The 20253-nt window shown below is 42.5% G+C and overlaps 1 protein-coding gene across 1 annotated transcript in view; it reads left to right on the forward strand.

Moving 5' to 3' along the window:
- Positions 1–20253, forward strand: part of SUSD1 (sushi domain containing 1) — a 644959-nt gene that overhangs the window by 523483 nt on the left and 101223 nt on the right. The window contains exon 22 of the mRNA XM_073663765.1: positions 12746–12785. Within this exon, the coding sequence (XP_073519866.1) occupies positions 12746–12785 (40 nt within the window). The remainder of the gene's footprint in view (positions 1–12745; positions 12786–20253) is intronic.

The following is a 20253-nucleotide window of genomic DNA, read 5'->3' on the forward strand; positions in this document are numbered from 1 at the left end:
TCAGTCTCCGAAAATTTTTTTGAAAAAAAGGCACAGGGATGTAATCCATCCCCGTTATCCTGAGACAATACTGCGCCAACCCCCACAGAGGAAGCATCAACCTCAACCAAAAACGGCTTAGTCACAACAAGCTGCATAAGGATGGGAGCAGAGGTGAACCTCTCCTTGAGATACACAAAAGCTTCAATGGCCTCAGAAGACCACTGAACCGCATCAGCACCTTTCCTGGTGAGATCGGTCAGAGGTTTGACAATACTAGAAAAAATTTTTATGAATTTTCTGTAATAATTGGCGAAACATAAAAACCTCTGTATCGATTTCAAACCAATAGGCCTAGGCCATTCCTGTACAGCTTGAACTTTAACCGGGTCCATCTCAAAACCTTCGCTGGAGATAATGTAACCCAAAAAACTAATTCTCTGTACAGCGAACTCACATTTCTCCAGCTTAGCAAAAAGCGAATTGTCCATTAACAACTGTAATGCCTCACGTACGCTCCGCCAATGAGACTCCAGATCCGGCGAATAAATCAAAATGTCATCCAAATACACAACCACATTTTTGCCGATCAAAGGTCTAAGGATGTCATTAATAAGATTCTGAAAAAATGCAGGAGCATTAGTAAGACCAAAAGGCATAACCAGATTCTCAAAATGACCCACAGGAGTGTTAAAAGCAGTCTTCCATTCGTCACCCTCCTTCATGCGCAACAGATTGTATGCCCCCTTAAGGTCAATTTTAGAGAACCACTTGGCCCCCATTAACTGGTTAATCAGATCAGGAATCAATGGCAGTGGGTAAGGATTGCGTACAGTAATTTTGTTAATCTCACGAAAATCCAGACAAGGACGTAAACCGCCGTCCTTTTTTTTTACAAAAAAAAATCCAACCGCCACAGGAGACTTAGAGGGCCTAATGTGACCGGCGGCCAAACTTGTCTGTATGTATTCCTCCAAAGCTTTCCTCTCAGGAATAGTAAGGTTAAATAAACGACTTTTAGGAAGAGTCGCTCCAGGGACAAATTCAATAGAACAATCATAGTCTCTATGGGGAGGCAAAACCTGCGATTCCTTCTCAGAAAAAACTCTCCAAAAATCTTGAATAGGAACAGGCAATTCTCCCCTATCCAAAGCTGCAATACACCCGTTACAACACTTGTCATAACATTTATGGCTCCAGGATTTAATTTCACTGGTAGACCAATCCAGTACAGGATTGTGAAATTTTAACCAGGGCAATCCCAATATTACTGGAGAAGGCAAGTTATTCAAAACTACCAAATCCAATTTCTCATGGTGAACACCATTAATAGTGAGAGGAAATTCACAGACCTTGAGAGTAATATTCTTCAAAGGGGAACCATCCACAGAAACCACAGCAATGGGGGATGATAAAGGTTCGGGTTTTAAATTGAGTCTTTCCAAGAATCCCCCATCAATTACATTCAGAGTAGACCCACAATCAACAAACACCCGAAATTCCATTAATTTTTCCTGAGCAATCGTGGAAGCAGCTAAAAATACACCCTTGGAATTTAAACAGGCAATACGGGCATGACTGACCATTTTTTTTTCTTTCTTCATACGAAGCTCACAGCCTTTAATCAAATGACCAGATTTTCCGCAAGAGAAACACAAGCCTTCAGAAAATCTACGGTCTTTTTCTTGAGAGCGAGGTGCCACCGATCCAATCTCCATCGGTTCACCACTGTTAGTACACACATTCTCATAACCAGAAACTGACATAGCAGAGGATTTGCTCTCATTAACTCTTGCACGCAGTCTCCTATCCACCCGTATAGCTAATTGCATAGCCTGTTGCAAATCTTCAGGTGTAGGATAAGCAATTAGCAGGTCTTTAACCCTTTCATTGAGCCCAGCAAGAAATAGACTTTTCAGAGCAGAATCGTTCCACCCTGTTTGAGTAGACCAACGACGGAAATGAGTACAATATTTTTCCACATTACCTGATCCCTGTCTCAAACGTCTCAACTCAGTCTCAGCTGATGCGACACGGTCAGGATCATCATATAATAGCCCCAAAGCAGAAAAAAAACTATCCACTGATCTGAAGCATGTATCACTAGGTTGCAAAGAAAAGGCCCACTCCTGAGGCTCTTTGCGCAAAAGTGACATTATGAACCCTATGCGCTGGGATTCATCCCCAGAGGACTTGGGTCTCAAACGAAAATACAATAAGCAAGCATTTTTAAATGAAAAAAATTCTCGGTGTTCACCAAAAAATAAATCCGGCAAACATACCTTAGGCTCCAAGAAATGTGCTCCAGGACAGTTACTCACGTGCTGACGGAGCTCGGCCACCTCCAGAGAGAGTCCCTGCAGGCGTTTAGCCAAATCCAGAACCGACACCATGATGGAACAGAAAAATCTTTCCTTAGAGAATTTGCAGGCTGGACTTACTGTTATGTTCTGCTACCAGAGCTAAGGAAAGAGAGGATATCTGTCCCTATGATAGAACTCAGCTTTATCCCTACGATGTAACAGGGGACCTGATCCTGCGATCAGACCTGCTAAAGTCCTAAGCTAGTCTGTACGGAGACCTATAGATGTGGGGAAGGAATCCCTACAAGTACTAAGGACTGGGAGGAAAATGGGACACCTCCTAACAGAAATAGTAGCAGACAGACAAACAAACAAAATATATAGAACACTGAGGTCCGTAGACCAAGCAAACTAACAGAGTTAGATACAGAGCACAGGCTAGCTAGAAAGTAGTTATACAATGAAGTCCAGCAAAGCCAGAAGGGCGGAGCAGGATTAAATAGGCCAACAAGGTCATGTGACCAGCAAAGGAAAAAACCTAAGAGCAAGGTTCTAACAGATATATATCCATCTGAGCTAACCGTCTTTCTAAGGACTAATCCAACTGCATATATTCCTGGTGATAGCAAGTGTTAGGCAGGCAGAGTTTGTGGACACTGTATGCAACACAATAGGGTCCATTGCATGTTCTGTCTGCTGCTGCTGTTACAGATATCCATAGCCCTAGGTATCAGGGCTAATTTTCTTTTTTTGCTCTTAATCCTGATTATTTAATTAAAAAGCAATACAGTACACCAGGGTTCCCCAACTCCGGTCCTCAAGGCCCACCAACAGGTCATGTTTTCAGGATTTCCTTAGTATTGCACAGGTGATGGAATTATTGCCTGTGCAGGTGATGGAATTATCACCTGTGTAATACTAAGGAAATCCTGAAAACATGACCTGTTGGTGGGCCTTGAGGACTGGAGTTGGGGAACCCTGCAGTACACCATTTTACTGCTCCTTTTGCTTGTTAACAGAATACAGCCAGAATTTTTTGGTTTTATTCACATTGCTGTATTGTGGAAGCAGAGAAACCTTTCCATAATCAGACGTGATCCCATATTACTGCGGTAATAATCGTCACATTTTTTGGAGCGTGCCAAATATTACCCTCCATTTAAAGTCTGCCACTTGGGTGTTGTTCATCCTATTCACACTTGGTCGTTGACCAATACCACATCTATAAGGCCACTTCCTAAAACCGTGGTCATCATACATGATCCCATATTACTGCGGTAATAATTGGGACATTTTTTGGAGCGTGCCAAATATTACCCTCCATTTAAAATCTGCTACTTGGGTGTTGTTCATCCTATTCACACTTGGTCACTGACCAATACCACATCTATAAGGCCACTTCCTAAAACCGTGGTCATCAGACGTGATCCCATATTACTGCGGTAATAATTGTGAAATTTTTTGGAGCAGGCCAAATATTACACTCCACTTAAAATGGGCAAGGCGCGTGGCAAGGGACGGGGAAGTGGACGTGATGGTGATGGTGCACGCAGAGGCCGAGGCCGTGGGCAAGATGAAACTGTGCCTGCTGAGGGAGCACAACAAACACTCACATCATTTCAAATTACCTTCCTGTCCAAATTACTAGGGGGCCACAGAACACCACTCTTGAAGCCAGAGCAGTGTGAAAAGGTTGTTGGTTGGATAGCAGATAATGCTTCCAGTCACTTAGCCACCACCACCACCTTGTCTTCCACACGGTCAAGTCTCAGTAGCCGTGAGTCTGGACCACATATTCCTCACCCTGATCCTCCTTCCTCCCACCATGCTGAGTGCCTGGAGACAACCGATCCCACACTTGGATACTCCGAAGAGCTGTTCACTTTTCCATTTATAGATTCGGGCCTCTCGCCCAGCGTGCTTCAAGTGGAGCAAGAGGAGATAGCATATAGCGATGCCCAAATATAAACAAAGGCGATGGTGGGAAACTGTCTCAAGAGGTGGATGATGATAATAAGAAACAATTGTTCAGTTGTCCCTACCCCAGTCCTTTGAATGTGAGCGCAAATATGCAGCCAACACCCCACAGGTCACAATACTAAACTCACACGTTTCTCGACTGCTTGCACTTGAAATGTTGCCTTTCAGGCTCGTGGAGACGGAATCCTTCCGCAACCTGATGGCGGCAGCCATCCCTCAGTACTCGGTCTCCATCCAACATTATTTCTCCCGATGTGCCGTCCCCACATTACACAAGCACGTGTCCCAGAACTTTACCTGTGCCATCAACAACGCAGTTACTGGGAAGGTCCACCTAACCACGGACACATGGACAAGTGCTTGTGGCCAGGAATGGTACATCTCGATGACAGCACACTGGGTTAATATAATGGAAGCTGGGACCCAGTCGGACCCTGGGCTGGAACACATCCTCCTGATGCCGAGGACTGCGGGCCCTGGCTCAATCGGGGCTGCCCCCACATTCTACAGCTCCTTCACCTCCTCCTCAGCCTCCATCTCCGAAATGACCACATCAGTCGGAAGCTGGAAGCACTGCAGCACTGCCTCGGCCAAGCGGCAACAGGCAGTACTGAAGCTAATATGCTTAGGTGACAAACCCCACACTGCTGCAGAGTTGTTGACAGCTGTAAAAGAGCAGGCAGATCTGTGGCTGTCACTGCTGAACCTACAGCCAGGCATGGTCGTGTATGACAATGGCCGGAACCTGGTGGTGTGTCTGAAGCTAGGCGAGCTCACACATGTACCATGCCTGGCCCATGTGCTCAACCTAGTGGTTCAGCAGTTTCTCAAAACCTACCCGGATCTGCCTGATCCGCTTCTCAAAGTACGCCGCGTGTGTGCCCATTTTCGAAAGTTACCTACAGCCCTCACTGTACTTCAGCAGCGCTTGCAGCTTTCAGCTCACCGACTGGTGTGCGATGTCACCACGCATTGGAACTCAACGTTGCAGATGTTGGGAAGGATTTGTGAGCAGCACAGGGCAGTTGTTGAGTACCAGCTTCAACACGCCCGTCGTTATTCAGGTCAGCCAGCGCACATAAAATCTGATGAGTGGGCATGGATGTCAGACATCTGTGCCATCGTCCAAAACTTTGAGGACTCCACCAAGATGGTGAGCAGTGATGACGTCATAATTAGCGTCACCATCCCGCTTCTCTGTCTACTGAAACGCTCGCTGCTCACAATTTAAAGAGGAGGCATTGCAGGCGGAGCACGATGAGATGGAGCAAGGAACCATACAGGGTGATGCCACACAGCACAACCTCATCTCATCCCAATGCAAATTGGGTGATAATGAGAAGGAGGAAGAGGAGGAACAGGAGCTGTTTTCCTGCGCTACAGCTGGTACTACCCACACAGCTGTCATACCATCTGTTCAGTTTGGATGGCCTGAGGAGAGGGAGGATGGAGGATGAGGAGGAGGAGAGCATGGACAGTTGTCCCCTTGATCAGGACAGGGAAGACTTGGCTATTCGCAGTCTGGCACACATGGCTGACTTTATGTTCCTCTGCCTTTCCCGTGACCCTCGCGTTGTACACATTTTGGCTGACAGTAATTACAGGTTAGTCACACTTCTAGACCCACTTTACAAGGAGAACTTTCTATCTCTCCTTCCCGTGGCAGAGAGGTCTAATAAAATTTTGCAGTACCAGAAGGCCCTTGTTGTGGCATTATTAAAAAAACTTCTATCTGAAAACGCTGGCGGCAGAGGTCACAGTTCATTGGACAACTAAGGAGTTCAGGCGAGGGAGACACAAATACGATGCAGCAGAGGCAGTGGAACACTGTCAAAGGTCTGGGACAGTTTTCTCAGCCTCTCCCAGCGCCCAGGCCCTGATGCGCGGGGTACTCTGACAAGGAGGGAAAATTATTGGAAGATGCTGAAGGAGTACCTTGCCGACTGTATCAATATCCTCCGTGATTCCTCTGTGCCTTATAATTATTGGATATCCAAGCTGGACACGTGGCATGAACTGGCTCTCTATACCTTAGAGGTCCTTCTGGCCTGCCCTGCCCCTAGAGTTTTGTCAGAGCGGGTTTTTAGTGCCGTCGGGGGAATTATAACTAATAGGCACATCTGCCTGTCAACTGAAAATGCTGACAGGCTGACTCTTATCAAAATGAACAATGGCTGGATTGGGCCAGAATTCTCAACAATACCGGATGTTAGCAGCAGAACATAATGTCAAATTCAGTGGCTTTTTTTGGGGGGGCGTCTATTCCCATGCACCTCTTCACACACAGACATGGGTATACGCTTCCTGATTTTGTCTATTTTCTGTTGTCCTTCTCCTCCTTCTACTCATCCTCCACCACCATATCACCAGGGTGCCCGTGATGCAACACTCACATAATTTTTTTTAAGGGTGTTTATAATGCCCGTAGGAAATTTTTTTAGAGGCCTACCTCTAACATTCTGTATGTTATACAGTATGTTCATGTATACTCCCCAGGGTTAAATGTTTTTCAGCCCATGCACTTAGTGCATACGCATTACCAGTATTGTGGTAGCCCTTCCAAGAAGAGCTAATTTGGATGGAGATAACAAATTATCTCTAAATCTGTCTGCCATTTTTGGTTCAAATTAGATAAATAGAATCAATACGAAGCATCGGAGAAGAGAAAAATAACACACAGCCAGTGTCTGAGTATACAATTCTTCTAGGAGTCTCAGAAGCCCAGTCACATATATTTATTACAACAACAGAGATATGAAAAGGGGAATGTATTTACAGGCTTTACATTACCTAATGCTGCAAATATTTTAATTGGGGAAAGAAAGCATTTTAATTGGAAATAACAATATCGTAAATTATGGAAACATCTGCAGATGTCCTTGAAACTAAAACTAGCTCTCTCCAATTAACTATACTTAAAAAAAATAAATAAACTTTTAAAACTAAAAATTAATAACACTTATAAAACTAATATTAAATTATCAAATATATAGGTAGATTTAATTGTCTAAAATAATAATCAAAGTATAAAAATTTACCACAACAATTCCTCCCTTTTTATTATTTACAGACAATTTAACCATCAGCTACTTCCCCATTCTATGGGAGCCTGGAGGGGACAGATCCCGTTCACTGACAGATACCTTGTCCACAAATCTCATCATAAATACATCAGTTCTAGCAGTTACATAAACTAGTAGTGCCAACATTTATGTAATGAAAGGGTAAATGAATATACTCTTATTCCCCATCCCCTTTCCACTGTATGAGGTTTACCATACGGTTGGATTGTCTGCAGCTCATGTATATAGGGAATGTTTGGGGACAGCATTCATATCTTGGTCACCATGCAGAAGTATGAAGGTTGAAGGTTGCAGGCGTAAGGCGTGCTAAGGTGCAGGTTCCCTCTGCACCCTGGAGAAGCCATTTATAGGCCTGGTGACCACATACAAGATATAAATCCTTAGGCAGTATGAATACTGAAGAGCATGATGTCAGTGAGTCTTTCAAGACAATGTATATAAGTCAATAGTCCTTGCAGCTACCCTCTAGAGGGCCATGGACCGGATCCTAGCCTCTCACAAAACGTATGCTGCAGCTTACCTGGATGACATTGTGATCTTCAGCCCGGAATAGGGAAGCCACCTGCCGAAGGACCATGAGGTACTTGATGCGCTGAGGAAGACTGTGTTAACAATAAACCCAAAGAAGTGTGCAATGGAAAAAGAAGAGGCAAAATACTTGGGCTACATCATAGGAAGAGGCAAAATCAAGCTGCAAGTGAATGAGGTAGAGGCAATCCAAAATTGTCCGCAACCAGCCTCCAAGAAACAGGTTTGGGCATTTCTGAGAATTGTGGGGTACTATCGACGATTTATCCCGAATTTCGCCATGATAGCCGCATCCCTGACCCACCTGCTTAAAGGGACGAAGACGACGATGGCCAAATGGTTGGCTGAAGCGGAGGGAGCATTCCAGGAATTAAAGCTCGCCCTGTGTAAGCAGCCGGTCTTGATTGCTCCAAACTTCAATAAGGAGTTTGTGGTCCAGACGGACACCTCGGAGGCCGGGCTGGGAGCTGTGTTGTCCCAAGAAGTGAACGGGGAGGAACATCCGATCCTGTATCTAAGCAGGAAACTCTCTGCCTGTGAGAAGAACTACGCAATCGTAGAAAAAGAGTGCTTGGCCGTCAAGTGGGCAGTTGACACCCTGAGATACTATCTGTTAGGCCAAAAGTTCAGGCTAGTATCAGATCATGCTCCCCTGAGATAGATGAGGGAAAGGAAGGGGAAGAATGCCCAGTGAATAGATGGTTTCTTGCACTCCAGGACTTTAATTTTCATGTAGAGCACAGGCCAGGGAAGCTACATAGTAATGCAGATGCCCTGTTCAGACTTTCCTGCTTAGCAAGTGAAGGTGCCAAAACCCCCGGCTTTGGGCACAGGAGGGGGATATATGACAAAGTCACTGGTAAGGTGATAGAGGGAAGATATGTTTCACGGAGGCTATTAGCTTCCGTGAATTGAAACCATGAAGTTTACTCCAGCATGTTATTTGCTGGGAGGGGTTAAACCTCCATTTTAAAAGGGAGTGGTTTTTGTAAATGACCATTGTGAAGGGTGGGAGGTCATTCACCATCTCTCCACCTCAGGGTGTGGTCTGGTCTGGGGTTTAAATACATGGCCTGCTGAGGCATTAGTTGTTCAGTGTATCTGGAGAGGCTAACTCCAGAGGAAAGAGCTGCTTGTTGTACTAACCTCAACCGTGTGTGTTTTGTTAACCCTGTGCGGACGGATTCCCACAGCCTTCTTGACTGTGCTATATGTTTTCTTTTGTTTACCCTATTTGCCAAGAAAGGCCTGTTTGTTTTTAATGGACTTTACAGTGGTTTACGCCTGCATTAAGAAAATTTGCGCTGAGAAAATTTAAAGCAACAGCGTTCCTGTGTTTACCTCCGTGTGTAGCTGAGTGGGTTGATCTACCACAACATCCTATGGTTTTATTTGCCTTAGCAGCAGCTGCCTGGCATTGGTCAATAAAGTTAAGTTTGCTATCCACTGATACACCCAAGTCTTTTCAGTGACAGCTGTCACAGCTTCAGTGACCCAATGTTTTACCATTTAGTACATACTTGTACATTTTATTTCCTTGGTCCAAGTGTATGATCTTACATTTATCTACATTAAAGCTCAATTGCTATTTCTAAGCCCAAGCATCCAGCTTACATAAATTCTTCTTCTGTAAAATTAAATGATTCTCCTCTGCGTTGATTACCTTGCAGAGTTTAGCATCGTCTGCAAATATTGAAATTTTACTCTGTATCAAGATCAATAAAAAATGTTAAAAATAGTAGAGCCCAATACAGAATCCTGTGGTACCCCTCTGTTAACTGTGACCCAAACCGAGTGTATTTCGTTAACCCTTTCACAACATGTGCCGTACATGTACGGCGCATGGCGTGTCTCCACCTTTGATGCGGGCTCCGGCGATGAACTCGCACCTTTCCAGGGACTTGACAGCTGATCTGATCAGCTGTCATGAGCCCCTAACAGCCGCGGGTGGAATCGCAATCCACCCGCGTCTGTTAACACGTTAAATGCTGCTGTCAATCTCTTCTAAGTCCTAGCCATCGCCGCCCGTATCACATGACCACGAGCATGACAACCTGCAGGAGACCCCTGTGGTTGTCATTGCCGGGATGTTACGAGCACCGCCCAGTGGTCGGTGCTCATAGCAAGTGAGCATTCCTGCTGTGTGCATCACAAGCGATCGGATGATCGCAGCTTCTTGTCTCCCATGGAGACTATTTAAGCCAGTACAAAGTGAACAAAAAATGTTTTTTAAAAAAATGTAAAACTTCAAATCACCACCCTTTCGCCCCATTCAAAATAAAACAATAAAAAAAATCTAATATACACATATTTGGCACCAACGTGTTCAGAATTGCCCGATCTATCAATATAAAAAAATAATTAATCCAATCAGTAAACGGCGTAATGATAAAAAAATCAAAAACATCAGCTCGGCGCAGAAAAAATATGCCCTCACCTAGCCCCAGATCCCGAAAAATGGAGATGCTACGGGTCTCGGAAACTGGCGACTTTTTTTGTTTAACAAACATTTGATTTTTTTTCACCACCTAAATAAAAAAGAACCTATACATGTTTGATATCTACAAACTCGTAATGACCTGGGGAATCATAAACAAAGGTCAGTTTTAGCATTTAGTGAACATGGTAAAGAAAAATTCAAAAAGCAATTGTGGAATTGCACTTTTTTTGCAATTTCACCACGCTAGAAATTTGTTTCCTATTTTCCAGTACACGATATGGTAAAACCAATGGTGTCGTTCAAAAGTACAAGTCGTCCTGCAAAAAACAAGTCCTTACACAAACATATTGACGAACAATAAAAAATTTATGGCTCTGGGAAGAAGAGGAGCTAAAAACAAAAGCGCAAAAACGGAAAAGGGCCACGGCGTGAAGGGGTTAATAACCGCCCTCTGTTTACTATCACTGGGCCAGTTGTTAACCCAGTCACACTTATTTTTTCCTAGTGCCATTGCTCTTATTTTGTGTATCAACCTTTTATGTGGCACTGAATCAAATGCCTTTGAGAAGTCCAGATAGGGGACAACCACGGCCGTACTTTGGTCCAATCTGGTACTTTTCTCATCATAGAAGCTGTTCAGACTAGTTTGCAGGACTGGCCCCCTTCATAAACTCATAATGATGTTGAGTCATGAGGTTATTTTTATTGAGATACTATCTTATGGCATAGGTTTTCTCCTATTTCTAATGTGTTTATACCTACAGACAGGGTTATATACTGTATTACGCACAGGACCTATTCTGTATGCTCCAGTTTATAACATTAACATGATCATTTAGCCAATGGAAATTCACCTTCCTGAAGTTTAGAGCCCTTGTAACTACTATTCTATACATCTTATTAACGAATATGTGAAAACTTATTATTTTGTGATCACTATTATCCAAGCCACCCTTAACTTTTACATTTGATACTGTATAGCTCTTGGTTAAAGTTAGGTGTAGAAGTGCCCCTCTCCTTCACCAGTTGTGAGAGGTAATTCTCTTTTATTATTGTCAAAAACCTTTATTCCTTCACTGGGCCTATGCTGGTTTCTGCTCCCCAATTTATATTAGGGTAGTTGAAGTTCCCCATAATAATTTTATTTCCCAGATTTGCTGCATCATCTAATTACTTTATGGAGATATTTTCTGCTGCTTCTATTATATTTGGAGACTTATAACATACTCCAATGAGTATTTTATTATTCTTTCACCTTCCCCTTATTTTCAATTTTAAAGACTCACATATATTATCACACAAGGGTGGTTTTTAGGGAAGAATTTAGATATAAGCAAATCCCTCCCCACTGAGCAGACTATAGTCATGGCAATTAACAGGCCAGTCATAGCTGTGACAAAGCCATGTTTCTGTTATCCCCATTATATCACTTTCCTTCCAACAATATTAATTCTAACTCCTCCATCTTGTTGGTGAGGTTTCTGGCATTAATATACATGCACTTTATATGTTTTTCTTTATCTTTATTTTCCCCTCTTTTTTAGCTGTTCAAATCCCTCTCCCTACTCCATCCCTTTTTCATTACAGCATGGTTCACTATCTACTATAACTTTCCCTCCTGTACAGTAATTGCCCTCCCCCCAGTCATTAGTTGATGACTCCTCCAAACTTCTTGCCATTCCTTCCCCCAGAACAACTGCACCCTTTCCATTGAGGTGTAGCCCATCCCTACTATTGAGCCTGGAGCTAAGGGTGCAGTCATGTGGCCATATAACATGGATGGCGATCTCACCACATTGTTCGAACTGGCCTGCGTCTCTCCTGACCCAAGTGTGACAGCATGTATTTCTCTATGCATGCTGCAAACAAAGCTGTCTCCTCACCTTCACCTCTTCCCTCCCTGCTAACTGCAGCTGGGGCACATGCCCTGTCTGCCATCCCTCTCCCCTAGTTATGCCACTGCTTTATGATATCTGGTAGGTATATGCCAATGTATAGTGCAATTCTTTTAAAAATGTGACTCACTTTGTTTTGAAAAAGTTTTTTTCAAGTTTTGGTGGGGTATACTTTTCTCATATAATTGCTGGATACTAAAAATAAAAGTATAGCTGCATATGTAATAAAATAAAAAATAAGCCTATACCTGTTAAAACTTGACTACCAACATTTCCGTTATACCCCGCACGTCTCTATTTACATTTCTGCAGTGATGAACTGACACACTATACCAACATGTGGCCGCAGCAGTAATGTGTATCCAACCAGAGGCTTTTTATTTGTTCTAAATAAAAAGGCCAGTTTATAACATTTACGCTATACTTCCTACTATTATTGAAATTATATGATGTTCTGAATCAGTACTCACGAAAAATTTCACTTCTACTGTTTTCTATTTCAGTATTACTACATTTGTAAATCTTTTTTCTTTCCAGATGAGAACACAGACATGTACGGTTATGGCTCAAGTTGAAGGTAAGAATAATAAAAACACTTACATTCTGCATATTCAAGCTCTATCAGGAAATACAAGTGAATAAAATCTTTGCTATCAGACTTTGAACAAATATAAATCTAATGTTTATGATCTGAAATCTTAAGAGATATGATAAGGCTAAAGGTTGTCTGCCAACCTGGAGGTAGGGCAGTTTTTCACCTAGGGTGTCTGAAACATTACAAAAAGGACAATCTTGACAATTGTTATCTATTTCATTAACATTTGTATTTTTCTATTTTCTTAGAAAGTGTTCTTTTTTTGCATTAAATTTTCAGAAACTGACTTTATTGGTATGTTCAATAAATTTTTACTAGAAAAAATGCATTTTTCACAGCAAGCTTGATGCAAGTGTCCATAAGTGGTCTCTCACACTTCTAAGTCACAGTATAAATAATGACTCGCATTCCACATTTGTTGGTTTGTTCTTTCAAAAATAGTTTCTTATTATATTTTGCACACACATATATTTAAATGGCAATGCATGTCAACTTTCATCATATTCACCGTATTGAAGAGAGCCACAAGGATCCCTAGAAGTCAATTACTTCAATACAGAGAAAAAGAGGAAAATAATTGTGTACGGTGGCGACCTACAATCCACAGCTTGAGGTACTGAGAAAAACTGCTAAAAAATTTCACCACATCCTACACAAGGAAGAGTGGCTAAAAACAATATTCAAAGACCCTCCCTTGCTGTGCTACAGGCAACGTCCAAATTTAAGAAACATCATGATCCGAAGTTCAATGCCCTCAGATACACCAAGAGGAACTTTTCCTTGCAATGTGAAGAGCTGCAAAACCTGCACCCATGTAGAGACCAGGATACAGATTCCCAGGACATTCACATGTTCATCTTCCAATGTGGTGTACTTAATTCTCTGCACTATATGTCCTATTGGGGGTCTCTATGTGGGAGAAACAGGACAGAAACTGAGAGCAAGAATTAGGTCTCATCACCACACAATTACAGAAAAAAAAAAACATTTGTCGGCGCCCAATACAAATTTATTAGAGTCTTTGATACCCTCCACACAGGACTAAATCTGTCAGGAGGATTTATGACTTACTACAAACCCTCAGGAATCTGATTCAGAGACAGGAGGGCACCAGGTCTCTGATCTTAGGCTATGTGCCCACGATGCAGAAATGCTCCGGATTTTTCCTGAGCGTTTCTGCATCTCCCTGGCAGAAAAAACGCATGCGGATTGTACATGTGTTTTTTCTGCCAGTGACAAGCGTTTGTCACTCGTTTTGCACATGCGATTTCGCAAGCGGGTTGTCAATCGCTTTCCAAGCGATTTTAGCATCACTTGGGAAGTGCTTGACAACTTGGTCACACTATATAAATCCATGCAAATGGCATGGATTTATATAGTGTGACCAAGTTAGTTAAAAAAAAAGAATAAAAATGGTTAAAAAAAAAACATATACTCACCTTCCGATGGCCCCCGGTCTCCTTATCCAATGCGTCCGGTCTTCCCGTTGTCTTGCGGTTGTGTAAAAGGACCTTCCATGACGTCATTTAGTCATGTGACAGGTCACGTGACCGCCGACGTCAGCGGTCGCGTGACCCGTCACATGACTAAATAACGTCATGGCAGGTCCTTTTAGGCCATTGCGAGCTGCCGGGGAGCCAGGACGCATCGCTATGGAGATCGGGGGCCATCAGAAGGTGAGTATAATGTAGATTTTTATTTTAATTATTTTTTTTTTACAGGTACTATGGTACCCGGGTCTGGAGGAGAGTCTCTTCTTCTCCAGACCCGGGTACCATCCACACCTTGAATCGCTTAATATCCGCATGTGCACATGTAGTCATGCGGATATTAAGCGATTCAATGCAAATCAATGGCAAAATAATTTGGTAGTGCTGCGGATTTTTCCGCAATGATAATCCGCAGCGGAAATTTCCGCAGCATGTGCGCAGCACATGCGGATTGTCATTGGGGAACATTGCAGACCTTCTACCAAGCGTTTTTTAAGCGTTTCTGCAGCGGAATTGCCGCTGCGGAAGCGCTTAAAAAACGCCTTACATGGATATTGGGACCATAAAACTTTCACAATTGTCCTACTTTGGCAAGAGTATTAGGTGAGGAACAGGAGGGTGTAATGGAATATATATCACATCACTCGTTACATATCATTTTGACTCAGTGTTCTGCTCAGTGCACCTTGTCCACCACCATAACACTTAATGTTGTACAGAGCGAATCTTCCAATCAGTCAATGACACTTGACCTGGGAACCAGATAGGGTTGCCAAGGAGGTGATGCTATCATCAGAGGAGGAGGGCGTTGGCCTCCGCAATACACAGCACAGGCGACGTGCTGCTAATAGATTTTCTGAGGCAACATCTGAATGTTCTGCGGACAACTCTAGAACTGGTGATTTTGCGACTTTTGTTGGTGTATGAGGCTCAATTATGCTTGAAAGCTGTGGTGGTGATTCATATGTGCGGGTATATTGTGTATTGGAATTCTTTTCCATGTAGCTGGAGTACAAATCAACCAATCTATTCTAGTATGCAGGCTGTGCTGTTGGAAAAGACGCCTGGAAAATCCTGGTACAAAGGGATAGGAACTCCATCAGTCTGTCAGCACATGAAACGACTTCCCCGTCTTATGTGAGGAAAGCAAACTAACCAGCAAGATGATGTAGGCTTAATGGCTGTCAGTCAGTACTGGGACGGTTTTTCAGTCACCACTTACTACGTACTGAACAATGACTGAAGCCGTGTCGGAACACACCTATTTCTGAAAGCCCGAGCCAGCCAGGAGGAATAAAGTTTGTTGCCTCCCTGTAGCAGACCTCTCAGGGCAGGCACCGGGCAGGTTCAGAATGCTATTAATTAGCAAATTAACCCCATATTTGCAGGTTAATAGCGTTTTATTACATGACATGTTTCCGTTAAGATGTCTAATTTCTTCTACTCGTGATCATCTTTCTGACAACCAGTTGGTCCCCACAAGTACTGCCTTTTTGTCATCAGCGCTATTATCATCTTTCCGTAGACTACCTACTCTAGCTCTATTGCATCAATTCTCATTTTGTGTGCCCAAGAAATATGCGCTTTTTCATCCAATGGAAATTGTACTCACACATGTCCAAGTCAAGCACAATTGCTTCCAGACCATCTGGATTGTATTTTGTCATAGAGGAAAAATTAAAAAATCCATAATGACATCTCCAGAGGAATAACATATTATCCTCATATTTAAAATAAAGGATGAATTATGGCTGAGAGAAACTACCGTAGTTATAACTAGGGAAGAAAGAAACTAATTAAAACACGGGAAGTGAGAGAGAGAGTTGACACATACAGTGGTGGCCAAAAGTATTGACACCCCTGCAATTCTGTCAGATAATACTCAGTTTCTTCCTGAAAATGAGTGCAATCACAAATTCTTTGGTATTATTATCTTCATTTAATTTGTCTTCAATGAAAAAACACAAAAAGAATTGTCCTAAAGCCAAATTGGATACAATTCCACACCTAAAAAAGGGGGTGGACAAAAGTATTGGCACTGTTTGAAAAATCATGTGATGCTTCTCTAATTCGTGTAATTAACAGCACCTGTAACTTACCTGTGGCACCTAACAGGTGTTGGCAATAACTAAATCACACTTGCAGCCAGTTAACATGGATTAAAGTTGACTCAACCTCTGTCCTGTGTCTTTGTGTGTACCACATTGAGCATGGAGAAAAGAAAGAAGACCAAAGAACTGTCTGAGGACTTGAGAAACCAAATTGTGAGGAAGCATGAGCAATCTCAAGGCTACAAGTCCATCTCCAAAGACCTGAATGTTCCTGTGTCTTCCGTGCGCAGTGTCATCAAGAAGTTTAAAGCCCATGGCACTGTGGCTAACCTCCCTAGATGTGGACGGAAAAGAAAAATTGACGAGAGATTTCAACGCAAGATTGTGCGGATGGTGAATAAAGAACCTCGACTAACATCCAAACAAGTTCAAGCTGCCCTGCAGTCCGAGGGTACAACAGTGTCAACCCGTACTATCTGTCGGCGTCTGAATGAAAAGGGACTGTATGGTAGGATACCCAGGAAGACCCCACTTCTTAACCCGGGACATAAAAAAGCCAGGCTGGAGTTTGCCAAAACTTACCTGAGAAAGCCTAAAACGTTTTGGAAGAATGTTCTCTGGTCGGATGAGACAAAAGTAGAGCTTTTTGGGAAAAAGCATCAACATAGAGTGTACAGGAAAAAAAAAGAGGCATTCAAAGAAAAGAACACAGTCCCTACAGTCAAACATGGCGGAGGTTCCCTGATGTTTTGGGGTTGCTTTGCTGCCTCTGGCACTGGACTGCTTGACCGTGTGCATGGCATTATGAAGTCTGAAGACTACCAACAAATTTTGCAGCATAATGTAGGGCCCAGTGTGAGAAAGCTGGGTCTCCCTCAGAGGTCATGGGTCTTCCAGCAGGACAGTGACCCAAAACACACTTCCAAAAGCACTATAAAATGGTTTGAGAGAAAGCACTGGAGACTTCTAAGGTGGCCAGCAATGAGTCCAGACCTGAATCTCATAGAACACCTGTGGAGAGATCTCAAAATGGCAGTTTGGAGAAGGCACCCTTCAAATATCAGGGACCTGGAGCAGTTTGCCAAAGAAGAATGGTCTACAATTCCAGCAGAGCATTGTAAGAAACTCATTGATGGTTACCGGAAGCGGTTGTTCGCAGTTATTTTGGCCAAAGGTTGTGCAACCAAGTATTAGGCTGAGGGTGCCAATACTTTTGTCTGGCCCATTTTTGGAGTTTTGTGTGAAATGATCAATGATTTGATTTTTGCTTCATTCTCTTTTGTGTTTTTTCTTTGCAAGCAAATTAAACGAAGATAATAATACCAAAGAATTTGTGATTGCAATCATTTTCAGGAAGAAACTGAGTATTATCTGACAGAATTGCAGGGGTGCCAATACTTTTGGCCACCACTGTAGCCTCCTGCAGTGACCAGGTAATTACCGCAGGGAGATTTGCTGGGAAAAAGACACCAAGTCTGAAATTCATTTTCGCAGAGGTGGGAAAGTACGCTTTCAAGCCAAAGAGCTTCCTGACCAATGAATCTTTCTTAGAACTTTTTTGGAGCCAGTGATGAATATTGGGGTTTGCATCGATCCAATATTTATGGGAGATATATTTTCAGCGTTGCAGCGAAGGGACATACATAACGCATTCACTCACATCACTGTAAGGCCGGCAGAACAACTCCAACTTAATATTTGTCTGGAGGATGGTGCTATCAATGCCATGTTTCATCTCTATAGACAGATAAAATCGCGATAAGAAACAAGACAACAATATCTACCACCTGTGATCTTCAGTGGCAAAGATATCCTGAAAGTTAGGGATCTCATAAAATTCGAACAGACCTAGCACATCTGTTGGAATAATACATATTAATCTGTATGTGTATTGCAACAACTACTGTGCTGTTTCATATGTTGTACATATTGTGAGGTTGTTAACAAAGTTTAGTTAAAAAAAAAAACTCCCACAGACAGGATGCCCCCTCCTTCTCTTCCTGTGTTGTTGTTATATGTCTTTGATTTCCTCATGCTGCAGTAACACCAGACTCCATGCTGTGCCTATGCTGGATATGAATAAACCTACATTCTGTGTTCTAAACTCTGGATGTCACGCGGATTAATCCTCTGCTAACAGGTTATGGGCCCAGATGTACCAGATGTACCAGAGTCCCCAGAAGGTCTAAACAGTAGGACATGCAACACAGAATCTGCTTTACAGACACAAAACCTAACTGATAACAGGAAGCACATAAAAGAAACACGTGAATGTTTTGTTTGCAAGAAATCAGGACATTTGAAAGCTGACTGCAGAGTCTGGAAAGCTAGAATGAATCAGCTGAAAAAGCAAAGCAGTCATCAAAGGGTTAAAAGTGCTGTATCTGGAGAAAATGATTCTGTGAATACTGAAACTGCATTTACTGTCAGTGCAAATACATCAAAGCATGCATGGTGTATAGACTCTGGAGCAACTAGTCACATGACTAATAACAGAGACTTCTTTTCTAAGCTTGACCAAAGTAAATCAGAGAAAATGATTATGGCTAATGGTCAGTACATGACTTCAGAAGGCATAGGAGATGGTTATATTGATTGTCAAATCTCACCAACACAAAGCAGGAAGATCCCAGTAAAGGATGTGCTGTATGTGCCTAGTCTTGAAAGTAATCTACTATCTGTGAAGAAACTCACAAAACAAGGAAATGAAGTTACATTTAAGCATGATAGCTGCATCATCTCAAAGGAAGGTCACACACTAGCAGAGGGAAACATCACAGATGAACTTTATCAGCTGAAATGCAAAGAGTGTGTGTATACAGCGCAACAAGAAGAGCATAAAAACTGTATTCATGTGTGGCATAGGCGTCTGGCACACAGAGACCCAGAAGCAATAAGAAAGTTAGTCCAAAAGCAACTAGCTGAGGATATTACAATTGATCTATGTAACCAGACAATGAAGTGTACTAGCTGCATCAAAGGGAAAATGTCTAGGAAAGCTTTTCCTAAGAGAATTAGTACAACAACAGCACAGCCACTAGATTTAATACACACAGATGTCTGTGGACCAATGAGCACTCTGACTCCAGGGAAGAAGAGATATTTTCTCACATTTATTGATGATCATTCAAGATATACAGTTGTCTACCTGCTTCACAGCAAGAAGGAAGTTCCTGAGAAACTTGAAATATACCTAGCTGAAGTATATAATAAATTTGGAAGAATGCCAAAGATTCTACGTGCAGATAATGGGACTGAATATACAAGTAATGAGACACAGAGCATTTTAAAGAAAAATGGAATCCTATTTCAGACCACTGTACCGTACAACCCAGAGCAAAATGGTGTCGCGGAAAGAAGGAACCGAACACTATGTGAAAGTGGAAGAAGCATGTTATTTGATGCAAATCTGCCCACAGCATATTGGGGTGAAGCAACCGGAACAGCTTGCTATCTTCAGAACAGACTACCAGGTAAAGCTACAGAGAAAACTCCATTTGAGCAATGGAATAGCAGAAAGCCAAAACTACATCACATAAGAATATTCGGAAGTAAAGCATTTGTACATGTTCCCAAAGAAAAGCGAACTAAGTGGGAATCTCACACTAAGGAAGGTATCCTGGTAGGCTACAGCGAAACCCAGAAAGGTTATAGGATTCTACACCCAGAAACAAACAAGATCACAATAAGTAGAGATGTAGTGATTGATGAGAACTTTGTATCACCCAAGTTTTGTGACATCACGCCAGTAGTCCAGCTGAAGTCACAATTACAAGACAGCAACAAGGAGGATGTAGAGGTCTGGCTGGATTCTTCAACTAATGAAGGAGCAACAGAAAAGTCAGGTGAATCTGAAATCAGGAGATCGTCAAGATCAAACAAAGGTATACCAGCTAAACGTCTATCCTA

The sequence above is a fragment of the Phyllobates terribilis genome, unplaced genomic scaffold (genome assembly GCF_046119375.1).
Source record: "Phyllobates terribilis strain yellow unplaced genomic scaffold, ASM4611937v1 Scaffold_1__5_contigs__length_1240528914, whole genome shotgun sequence".
Lineage (NCBI taxonomy): Eukaryota > Metazoa > Chordata > Amphibia > Anura > Dendrobatidae > Phyllobates > Phyllobates terribilis.